At 48.0% G+C, this 12,500-nt stretch overlaps 1 protein-coding gene across 3 annotated transcripts in view; it reads right to left on the bottom strand.

Annotated features, from left to right (window-relative positions):
• LOC128698220 (mucin-2-like) overlaps nt 1–11,400 on the bottom strand; it is a 149,776-nt gene extending 138,376 nt beyond the window's left edge. Inside the window, exons 1-2 of one of the 3 annotated variants that reach the window (XM_070098551.1) lie at nt 10,947–11,400; nt 4,128–5,974 (exon numbers count right to left, since the gene is read on the bottom strand). In XM_070098551.1, the coding sequence (XP_069954652.1) occupies nt 4,128–5,961 (1,834 nt within the window). In that variant the 5' untranslated portion in view covers nt 5,962–5,974; nt 10,947–11,400. Of the gene's footprint in view, nt 1–4,127; nt 6,072–10,946 lie in introns of those variants that run through there. The other 2 variants (XM_070098553.1, XM_070098552.1) reach the window with 2 other exon arrangements.
• Nucleotides 11,401–12,500: the final 1,100 nt, after the last annotated feature.

Here is a 12,500-nt window from a genome sequence, read left to right as displayed (position 1 = left end):
TTTCATTCTGTATACGTAAGATGACAGGTAAATATTTATGTCTCGTGACCACGTTGGATGACAGTTAAAGCTTACTGTGAATACATGAGATGACAGGTAAATCTCACGAACACGTGAAATGATAGGTACCGTCTTTCTGTCTCACGAACACGTAAAGTTACGGATAAATCTTCCTCAGTACACATACACACTTTCACTTTCCTATGTGCTTAGTTCTTAATTCTGTAAATACTTCCTTTCTAACCTGGAAGACCTGGCCTGAGGCAGAGTCCTGGGGAAGATAATCCCTGGAAGACCTGGTCTGAGGCAGAGTCCTGGGGAAGATAATCCCTGGAAGACCTGGCCTGAGGCAGAGTCCTGGGGAAGATAATCCCTGGAAAACCTGGCCTGAGGCAGAGTCCTGGGGAAGATAATCCATGGAAGACCTGGCCTGAGGCAGAGTCCTGGGGAAGATAATCCATGGAAAACCTGGCATGAGGCAGAGTCCTGGGGAAGATAATCCCTGGAAGACCTGGTCTGAGGCAGTCCTGAGGAAGATAATCCCTGGAAAACCTGGGCTGAGGCAGAGTCCTGGGGAAGATAATCCCTGGAAGACCTGGTCTGAGGCAGAGTCCTGGGGAAGATAATCCCTGGAAGACCTGATCTGAGGCAGAGTCCTGGGGAAGATAATCCCTGGAAAACCTGGCCTGAGGCAGAGTCCTGGGGAAGATAATCCCTGGAAGACCTGGTCTGAGGCAGAGTCCTAGGGAAGATAATCCCTGGAAGACCTGGCCTGAGGCAGAGTCCTGGGGAAGATAATCCCTGGAAGACCTGGCCTGAGGCAGAGTCCTGGGGAAGATAATCCCTGGAAGACCTGGTCTGAGGCAGAGTCCTGGGGAAGATAATCCCTGGAAGACCTGGTCTGAGGCAGAATCCTGGGGAAGATAATCCCTGGAAGACCTGGTCTGAGGCAGAGTCCTGGGGAAGATAATCCCTGGAAGACCTGGCCTGAATCAGAGTCCTGGGGAAGATAATCCCTGGAAGACCTGGTCTGAGGCAGAGTCCTGGGGAAGATAATCCCTGGAAGACCTGGCCTGAGACAGAGTCCTGGGGAAGATAATCCCTGGAAGACCTGGTCTGAGGCAGAGTCCTGGGGAAGATAATCCCTGGAAGACCTGGTCTGAGGCAGAGTCCTGGGGAAGATAATCCCTGGAAGACCTATTCTGAGGCAGAGTCCTAGGGAAGATAATCCCTGGAAGACTTGGTCTGAGGCAGAGTCCTGGGGAAGATAATCCCTGGAAGACCTGGTCTGAGGCAGAGTCCTGTGGAAGATAATCCCTGGAAGACCTGGTCTGAGGCAGAGTCCTGGGGAAGATAATCCCTGGAAGACCTGGCCTGAGGCAGAGTCCTGGAGAAGATAATCCCTGGAAGACCTGGCCTGAGGCAGAGTCCTGGGGAAGATAATCCCTGGAAGACCTGGCCTGAGGCAGAGTCCTGGGGAAGATAATCCCTGGAAGACCTGGTCTGAGGCAGAGTCCTGGGGAAGATAATCCCTGGAAGACCTGGTCTGAGGCAGAGTCCTGGGGAAGATAATCCCTGGAAGACCTGGTCTGAGGCAGAGTCCTGGGGAAGATAATCCCTGGAAGACCTGGTCTGAGGCAGAGTCCTGGGGAAGATAATCCCTGGAAGACCTGGCCTGAGACAGAGTCCTGGAGAAGATAATCCCTGGAAGACCTGGTCTGAGGCAGAGTCCTGGGGAAGATAATCCCTGGAAGACCTGGTCTGAGGCAGAGTCCTGGGGAAGATAATCCCTGGAAGACCTAGTCTGAGGCAGAGTCCTAGGGAAGATAATCCCTGGAAGACTTGGTCTGAGGCAGAGTCCTGGGGAAGATAATCCCTGGAAGACCTGGTCTGAGGCAGAGTCCTGTTGAAGATAATCCCTGGAAGACCTGGTCTGAGGCAGAGTCCTGGGGAAGATAATCCCTGGAAGACCTGGCCTGAGGCAGAGTCCTGGGGAAGATAATCCCTGGAAGACCTGGCCTGAGGCAGAGTCCTGGGGAAGATAATCCCTGGAAGACCTGGTCTGAGGCAGAGTCCTGGGGAAGATAATCCCTGGAAGACCTGGTCTGAGGCAGAGTCCTGGGGAAGATAATCCCTGGAAGACCTGGTCTGAGGCAGAGTCCTGGGGAAGATAATCCCTGGAAGACCTGGTTTGAGGCAGAGTCCTGGGGAAGATAATCCCTGGAAGACCTGGTCTGAGGCAGAGTCCTGGGGAAGATAATCCCTGGAAGACCTGGCCTGAGGCAGAGTCCTGGGGAAGATAATCCCTGGAAGACCTGGTCTGAGGCAGAGTCCTGGGGAAGATAATCCCTGGAAGACCTGGTCTGAGGCAGAGTCCTGGGGAAGATAATCTCTGGAAGACCTGGTCTGAGGCAGAGTCCTGGGGAAGATAATCCCTGGAAGACCTGGCCTGAGGCAGAGTCCTGGGGAAGATAATCCCTGGAAGACCTGGCCTGAGGCAGAGTCCTGGGGAAGATAATCCCTGGAAGACCTGGCCTGAGGCAGAGTCCTGGGGAAGATAATCCCTGGAAGACCTGGCCTGAGGCAGAGTCCTGGGGAAGATAATCCCTGGAAGACCTGGCCTGAGGCAGAGTCCTGGGGAAGATAATCCCTGGAAGACCTGGTCTGAGGCAGAGTCCTGGGGAAGATAATCCCTGGAAGACCTGGTCTGAGGCAGAGTCCTGGGGAAGATAATCCCTGGAAGACCTGGTCTGAGGCAGAGTCCTGGGGAAGATAATCCCTGGAAGACCTGGTCAGAGGCAGAGTCCTGGGGAAGATAATCTCTAGAACCGCTTACAAATAATAGATCAAATAACACATATTGGGTCAAAATGCTCTTGAAGGGTCTAAGTATAACATCTTTGATATACCTTTGATTAGTTTCGAGAGTCTTACTACTCTCGGAACCCGGCCTTGGGCCAGGCTTGTCTTGTGCTAGCCTAGTCAACCAGGCTGTTGCTGCTGGAGGCCCACTGCCCCACATTACATATGAACATAAGAATGAAGGAACACTGCAGAAGCCTACTGGTCCATGCGAGACAGGTCCACTGCGGAAGGCCTACTGGTTTGTAGAAACTGCATACACAAACTACATTAAGCATCCTGCATGGTTTTCACACACACACACACACACACACACACACACACACACACACACACACACACACACACACACACACACACACACACACACACACACACACACAGACCCATATCCCGTAACCTATTGTCCTCAGACTCACCGTAGCGACAGTTGTACACTGCAGGGTCACCACTGACCCTGTACATTGCAAGGTCCCCAGTGATCCTGTACATCACAGGCTCACAGCTGGACACGCACCTCGGAAGGTCACCACTGGACATGCGCCTGGCTGGTCCACAACTGGACATTGCCTTGTGTATCTCCATCAGAGTCAACACCGCAATGGGTGTCGCCGTGGGTCATATATAACACCCATTACCACAAACCCACGCAACCCACCGTATGATCGTATTTCGATGCGCAAATCATCACACAATGCGGGGCGGAAGGGCAGGCCCACATGCTCAACCATGCACAATGATGGAGCATTGAGCCCATCCCTAACCCCTTCCTGTGTCCCATAAGGATGGAGAGTAGAGAGGGAGGGAGGGAGGACTAATCAATGTAGGAACTAGAACAAACAAGAATTTCCTGACTGATCAGGGACAAGGACCACGATTAGTGGACGGAGAATCGAACCTTCACCGTCCCTTGCGCTGACTGGCCAGTACGGGTACGGCACTTTATAAAATGTAATCTAAGTTTTAATTTAGATTTAGAACTTAATTTCGAAATTTACTATCTTCGTACGTAATTTTTTTTTACGAATGGAGTCAAAAAAATGTGAGTTATTTCCTTTATGGTCCTGGAATTATAGAATTACATATGAAAATATAATTTTATTGTTACATTCACAATCCAGAGGTTCAGGAAATGCTTGGAAGATGCACGAGTAATGAACTAGTGCATCTTTCAGGCATTGGTTCATTTCCCGGGCGAGGGTAGCGAGAGGGGTGCCTCAAGGCAGAGCACTGGAGTCCCTACCATTTATACTTGGGTTACTTACCGTGGTTGTGGTTCTTGTGGTCGTCGTGGCGGTGGTCGTTGTTTCTGTGGTGGTCGTCACTGGCCCCTGAGAGGGAGGAGCCACGACCATCGCTGGTGTGGTAGTCGCTTGTGGACGCGACGCCGCCGAGATCACCTTCGCTGCCTTCTGTGTCAGCGTCGCTGACTTCCCCCATCAGGAGGGCCCGACGGCCCTCTCTCATGGCGCGCCAGTCGCTGCGAGGAGCTGGCGTGGGCGGCAGGGTGTTGGTGATAGAGGGCGGTGAGGGGGCGGGCGTGAGGGTGTTGGTGGGCGGGGAGAGGGCGGTGTGGGCGGGTGAGTGTGTGGGCGTCGTGGAGGCGAGTCCAGGAGTGATAGGGTCCACGGAACTCTCCTCTAAACTGTTGAACAACTCCTCAGGGATGTCGTGATAGGACTTGATGCAGGCAGCTACCACGCGTGGCGCTGCCTGCACCTGCCCGTCCTCTGGCACTACCATGGTCCTAGGGCCCTGATCATGGCCCCCTGCGGCACTGTCTTGGCTCTCACTAGCAACAACGCCCTTAGAGACGAGGGTCGCGTGCTCACACAGGCACGAAGGAGGTGGACTGTAGAAAGGTGCGCACCACACGGCGTCCCAGCCCTTACTGACTCCCGCGCCCACACTCTCACCCACACCTGCTCCCTCACCACCACTATTACCTGTGTTGACCACACCTGCTCCCTCACCACCACTATTACCTGTGCTCACTACACCTGCTCCCTCACCACCACTACTACCTGTGCTGACCACACCTGCTCCCTCACCACCACTACTACCTGCGGTGACCACACCTGCTCCCTCACCACCACTATCCGTGCTGATGCTGCTGACCACCACTTCGTCCACAAAACCAGCACTGCTACTAACCGCTATATCTCCCTCACCACTAGTACCTTCACTGCTACTGCTTTCTTCGTTCTTCTTCGAGGGATAAGGTTCCTTGTCATGGGTGGAGAGGCTGGTGATAATCCCGGTGATTGTTCCGAAACGCCTGCGGATCATCACAGGCTTTATTTCGACTATATCAGTGTCATCTTTAGTGCGTTGAGGTTTCCTGATGTTACCTTGGTCGTCAAGATCGGGTGAGGTGAGTTGGGCGTGGCCAGCGTCGTCGATGGCTGGGTGCTGCCCAGACGGAGCCCACCGTGGAAAAGTGCTGATGGTGTTACGGTAGCGATGCCCACGGGGCCTTGGCGAGGCTCTGTGTGGGTTCTTGTAGCGGTAGGTTACAGCAGTAGCGCTTATGTCCTCCTGAGGGGATTGTAAGGGCGACTCCGGCTCTTCAGGCTGCGAAGTCGTGGATTCGAAGAAGGCTCTAGCCCTGGACACCCGACCAGTGAGACCCTGGAATTCCTGCATGACGCCGCCGGAGGGACAGTAGGTGGTGAGTATAACGGAGGCGGGGCGGGTCGTGTCCCGGGGTCGTTGGTCATTCGCTGGACGGAGACCTGTGGTTGGCCCCGATGTGGACCCCAATGGCCCCAAAAAACCCATGGAACCTTGATCACTAGGAGATCGAATACCTGTATCAGGTCTCAGTGTGGAAACTCTGAGCTCTGAAGAACCCAATGGATTCTGATTATTCAGGAGGGATGTATCAGGTCTCTGGGTCAACCCTGAAGGTTCAGGAATCTCCTGGGCACCCTGATCACTAGGAGGACCAAGGGCTGTGGGCTCCAGAGTCTCCATTGCAGAGGAAACACCCTGAAATGACGGCTGAGACGAGTGTCGCACCCAGGAATCCCTGAACAAGGAGCGTCGAGGAACAGTAGAAGCTACCTCGACTGGGAGACTCGTGTAGCGGCCCACCATCACTGTCGCAACCCTGCAGAGAGAGAGAGAGAGAGGTGATCCATCGTCAACAACCTTCACACACCATCAACAACGATTACAAACAAGAGCCGATGTCGATAGTTTAAACACAGGAACGTGATATTCATAATAAGAAACACCAATATATATATATATATATATATATATATATATATATATATATATATATATATATATATATATATATATATATATATATATATATATATATATATATATATATATATATATATATATATATATATATATATATATATATATATATATATATATATATATATATATATATATATATATATATATATATATATATATATATATATATTTTCAACAAGTCGGTCGTCTCCCAATGAACAGTTGGAAATGAATTCACAGAGAACAAGAATGTTAATAAAAAGTGGGAAATATGAAATGGAACGACATATTGGAGGGTGCACAGAAGCAGGTTTATTGAAGTTGAAATCCGGGAGTGAATGTGTCGACAAATGTGTCACTGACAGACGTGATGAACGGCGAAATAGACGGGAAGGGAAGAAATCACCAGAGCGTGATGATTCCATCTAGGACGAGATTTATATACCAGATTTATATGTCGTTGGTCTTTGTAACTAAATTGTTAAAAACAGAGTACGATTCAAGACTTCATGTAAACTACCGTAACAGAACGTTTAAACCAAACTGACAAAGTTGTGCAGTGTAACTTATTATAAGTTGTAGAAATGTGATCCACCAGGAGGCATGGTCCTGGACCGGGCCGCGGGGGCGCTGACCCCCCGGAACACCCTCCTGGTTGGTAGACCTCATTGGCGGTAAAGTAGGAATAAACTCTGTTTACAGATAAACTGTTTACAAATAAACTGTCTACAAATAAACTGTTTACAAATAAACTATTTGCAAATAAACTCTATTTACAAATTACATTGTAATTTTTTTATTGCGACTGAATTCAAACTGTATTATGAACTCACTACGACTGTAACCAGATCACGAACTTGTAAGTTCATTCAAATTCAAATTCAAATTCAAATTCAAAGTTTATTCTCTATAAAGATTACAATATTGAATTTACAGAATTTGGTTGTCGTGTGGTTTACATGTAGTTAAATAATGATTACAGAGTGTACCACTAGAACACCTAGCATGGCTAGGGATTTCGGGCAGACTTAGTTTAATTCTTTATTTTAAAATATTACAAATTATGAGGTAAGTTGGTATTATGGCTAAGTGACTAAATACTAGTTTGTGAGTTTAGCAATGTGAATGCTTTTGTTTTGGCACAGTACATAGTTTCAGTATTGGAGTATCACAGGATTCATTATTTTAAGATTGAGATTAATATTTCTGTTTATGGTCAAATTGGTGAGTGAGTGTAAGTGTGAACCACCAGGTGGTATTCGTGTAGTTAGTTGATGGGGTGTATCAGGGAGATAAGATGTTTTCTGATGGTAGTTTTGAAGGTGATGAATGTGTCTGCAGTTCTAGAGTTCTCAGGTAGGGTGTTCCAGATTTTAGGGCCTTTGACATACATTGAATTTTTGTAAAGGTTTAGTCGGACACGGGGAATGTCGTAGAGATGTTTATGTCTGGTGTTATGCCTGTGGGTTCTGTCACAACTGTCAAGAAAGCGTTTTAGGTCAAGGTTGATATTGGAGTTTAAGGTCCTGTAGATGTAGATTGCACAGTAGTAAGTGTGGATGTACTGAACTGGGAGTAAGTTTAGATCTATGAAGAGTGGGGGGGGGGGGGTGTTGCCAGGGATGGGATGTAGTGATTATTCTTACTGCAGCTTTTTGTTGGGTTATTATTGGCTTTAGGTGTGTTGCTGCAGTTGATCCCCAAGCACAAATAGCATAGGTGAGGTATGGATATATAAGTGAATGGTATAGTGTGATAAGGGTAGTTTGCGGCACGTAGTATCGTATCTTGGAGAGGATCCCAACATTACCGCTGTAACTTTCTGAGCTTTTAAAACTTTACTGCCTAGACCTTAGGCCTATTTACAAATAACCCGCTCATAGGAGAGTGAAATTTATTCTGACGTTTTTGTCTATTAGCTAGACCATTAACTGGACCATTAACTGGACCATTAACTGGACCATTAACTGGACCATTAACTGGACCATTTACTCGACCATTAACTGGACCATTAACTGGACCATTTACTGGACCATTAACTGGACCATTAACTGGACCATTTACTGGACCATTAACTGGACCATTAACTGGATCATTTACTGGACCATTAACTGGACTATTAACTGGACCATTTACTGGACCATTAACTGAACCATTAACTGGACCATTAACTAGACCATTAACTGTGCCATTAACTGGACCATTAACTAGACCATTAACTGAACCATTAACTGGACCATTAACTCGACATTAACTAGACCATTAACTAGACCATTAACTGGACCACTAACTGGACCATTAACTATATATTAACTAGGCCATTAACTGGACCATTAACTGAACCATTAACTGAACCATTAACTGGACCATTAACTAGACCATTAACTGAATCATTAACTGGACCATTAACTAGACCATTAACTGAATCATTAACTGGGCCATTAACTAGACCATTAACTGAACCATTAACTGGACCATTAACTGAACCATTAACTGGACCATTAACTAGACCATTAACTGAACCACTAGACCATTAACTAGACCATTAACTGAACCATTAACTGGACCATTAACTAGACCATTAACTGAACCACTAGACCATTAACTAGACCATTAACTGAATCATTAATAACTGGATCATTAACTAGACCATTAACTGAACCATTAACTGGACCTTTAACTCGACATTAACTAGACCATTAACTAGACCATTAACTGAACCATTAACTATACATTAACTAGACCATTAACTGGACCATTAACTAGATCATTAACTGGACCATTAACTAGATATTAACTAGACCATTATCTGGACCATTAACTAGACATTAGCTATGTGTAATATAATAAATAATTATAACTTTAATTTTTAATAGAGTGGACTGGTAAGCCAGTGGAAGGCCTCTATCATATGACCAAAAAGCTCCAGCTGTGGGTCATCATACGACTTAGACCCGCGTCAGGAAACACTTGTTTTGTTTCCTGATCAATCTAACCTAACCTAACCTAACCTAACCTAACCTAACCTAACCTAACCTAACCTAACCTAACCTAACCTAACCTAACCTAACCTAACCTAACCTAACCTAACCTAACCTAACCTAACCTAACCTAACCTAACCTAACCTAACCTAACCTAACCTAACCTAACCTAACCTAACCTAGCCTAACCTAACCTAACCTAACCTAACCTAACCTAACCTAACCTAACCTAACCTAACCTAACCTAACCTAACCTAACCTAACCTAACCTAGCCTAACCTAACCTAACCTAACCTAACCTAACCTAACCTAACCTAGCCTAGCCTAACCTAACCTAACCTAACCTAACCTAGCCTAACCTAACCTAACCTAACCTAACCTAACCTAGCCTAACCTAACCTAACCTAACCTAACCTAACCTAACCTAACCTAACCTAACCTAGCCTAACCTAACCTAACCTAGCCTAACCTAACCTAACCTAACCTAACCTAACCTAACCTAACCTAACCTAACCTAGCCTAACCTAACCTAACCTAACCTAACCTAACCTAGCCTAACCTAACCTAACCTAGCCTAACCTAACCTAACCTAACCTAACCTAACCTAGCCTAACCTAACCTAACCTAGCCTAACCTAACCTAACCTAACCTAACCTAACCTAACCTAACCTATCCTAACCTAACCTAACCTAACCTAACCTAACCTAGCCTAACCTAACCTAACCTAGTCATTTATCCGTGCGGGTTATTTGTGTATTGTTACAGTCCCTAGGCCTATTATGCGCCTATGTAATCTTTTGACTCTCACCCCCAGGATGTTTTGATAAACTCAGAGCAAGACGTGCTGGAGGCTCGATCCTCCATCTGCTCAACGCTAGACAGACGCGCTTCCTGTCGGAGAAGAAAGGAAAGGAACGTAAAGTGAGTATAGAGGAGGATAAGATAAGATAAGATTTCGTTCGGATTTTTAACCCCGGAGGGTTAGCCACCCAGGATAACCCAAGAAAGTCAGTGCGTCATCGAGGACTGTCTAACTTATTTCCATTGGGGTCCTTAATCTTGTCCCCCAGGATGCGACCCACACCAGTCGACTAACACCCAGGTACCTATTTGCTGCTAGGTGAACAGGACAACAGGTGTAAGGAAAAGCGTCGTAATGCTTCTACCCCGCCGGGAATCGAACCCGGGCCCTGCGTGTGTGCAGCGAGAGCTTTACCAGCCAGTCCACGGGGTCACCCATGGCAGCATAAACACTCTTTGAACGTAACATAACTAAGAAGTTGCTAAGTAAGACACATGTGCAACAGTTAGGTATCTTTAGTGTCGAAACATATCGCCTGCGCAGCAGACTTGTTCGTATTTTATACCATTATCTGCGATACAGAAGTGTAGAGGTTGGCAATGATGTAAGTAAGGTTGATGGTACTGAGAGATACTACGGTTATTTGGGCAGTATGACCGGTCAGTGGGTCAGTATATGACCAAGACCCGTGGTACGGGACAGGTTTTGTCTTGTTTCCTGACAAATAAAACATCACCAACGACAGAGTTGTTTTTGTTGTTATTGTTGTGTATGTTGTTGGTGTCACTGCTGTTATTACTGTCGTTATTGTTGTTGCTTTTACTGTTGTTATTGTTGCAGTTGTTACTGTTGTTAAGTAGAAGAAGGAGGAGGAGGAGAAGGAGGAGGAGGAGAAGGAGGAGGAGGAGAAGGAGGAGGAGGAGGAGGAGGAGAAGAAGAAGAAGAAGAAGAAGAAGAAGAAGAAGAAGAAGAAGAAGAAGAAGAAGAAGAAGAAGAAGAAGAAGAAGAAGAAGAAGAAGAAGAAGAAGAAGAAGAAATAACTTACCTTTAGTGGCAAATATGGAAGATATTCTGGCCCTCAGGTATTCTTCCCTCAGGTGTTCTGGCCCTCAGGTCTTCTGGCCCTCAGGTCTTCTGGCTCTCAGGTCTTCTGGTCCTCAGGTCTTCTGACTCTCAGTGGTAGAGCGCTTGCTTTGCATGTAAGAGGCCCCGGGTTCGATCCCCGGCACCTCCACTGGTCAGTAACTCGCTTGTAGTTATTTCTCAGGTCTTCTGACTCTCAGGTCTTCTGGCCCTCAGGTCTTCTGGCCCTCAGGTCTTCTGGCCCTCAGGTCTTCTGGCCCTCAGGTCTTCTGACCCTCAGGTCTTCTTGCCCTCAGGTCTTCTGACTCTCAGGTGCTCTGGCCCTCAGGTGTTCTGGACCTCAGGTTTTCTGACTCTCAGGTGCTCTAGCCCTCAGGTCTTCTGGCTCTCAGGTGCTCTGGCCCTCAGGTCTTCTGGCCCTCAGGTCTTCTGGCCCTCAGGTCTTCTGGCCCTCAGGTCTTCTGGCTCTCAGGTGCTCTGGCCCTCAGGTCTTCTGGCCCTCAGGTCTTCTGGCCCTCAGGTCTTCTGGCCCTCAGGTCTTCTGGCCCTCAGGTCTTCTGGCCCTTAGGTCTTCTGGCCCTCAGGTCTTCTGGCTCTCAGGTGCTCTGGCCCTCAGGTCTTCTGGCCCTCAGGTCTTCTGGCCCTTAGGTCTTCTGGCCCTCAGGTCTTCTGGCTCTCAGGTGCTCTGGCCCTCAGGTCTTCTGGCTCTCAGGTGCTCTGGCCCTCAGGTCTTCTGGCCTTCAGGTCTTCTGGCCCTCAGGTCTTCTGGCTCTCAGGTGCTCTGGCCCTCAGGTCTTCTGGCCTTCAGGTCTTCTGGCCCTCAGGTCTTCTGGTCCTCGGGTCTTCTGGCCCTCAGGAGTTCTGGCCCTCAGGTGTTCTGGCCCACAGGTGTTCTGGCCCTCAGGTCTTCTGGCCCTCAGGTCTTCTTGCCCTCAGGTCTTCTGGCCCTCAGGTCTTCTGGCCCTCAGGTCTTCTGGTCCTCGGGTCTTCTGGCCCTCAGGTCTTCTGGCTCTCAGGTCTTCTGGCCCTCATGTCTTCTGGCCCTCAGGTCTTCTTGTCCTCAGGTCTTCTGGCCTTCAGGTCTTCTGGCCCTCAGGTCTTCTGGCCCTCAGGTCTTCTGGCCCTCAGGTCTTCTTGTCCTCAGGTCTTCTGGCCTTCAGGTCTTCTGGCCCTCAGGTCTTCTGGCCCTCAGGTCTTCTGGCCCTCAGGTCTTCTGGCCTTCAGGTCTTCTGGCCCTCAGGTCTTCTGGCCCTCAGGTCTTCTTGTCCTCAGGTGTTCTGGCCCACAGGTGTTCTGGCCCTCAGGTCTTCTGGCCCTCAGGTCTTCTGTTGGATGACAGGTAATCAACTAGAAAAAAAAATCAATAAAACAACCCAGTGGTTAGAAATTGATTTACGAAGGTATGAAGCAACATTTATATTCACGATAATTGACATGACCTGCTTAATTAGGTTTGAAGCCTATCGACTACACGAGGGTCATTAAGGCTGCATGTCACCTGTTCACCACCAGTCAA

This window comes from Cherax quadricarinatus, chromosome 63 (assembly GCF_038502225.1).
Source record: "Cherax quadricarinatus isolate ZL_2023a chromosome 63, ASM3850222v1, whole genome shotgun sequence".
In the NCBI taxonomy this organism is placed as follows: domain Eukaryota; kingdom Metazoa; phylum Arthropoda; class Malacostraca; order Decapoda; family Parastacidae; genus Cherax; species Cherax quadricarinatus.
This window is presented reverse-complemented; position numbering and strand designations above follow the sequence as displayed.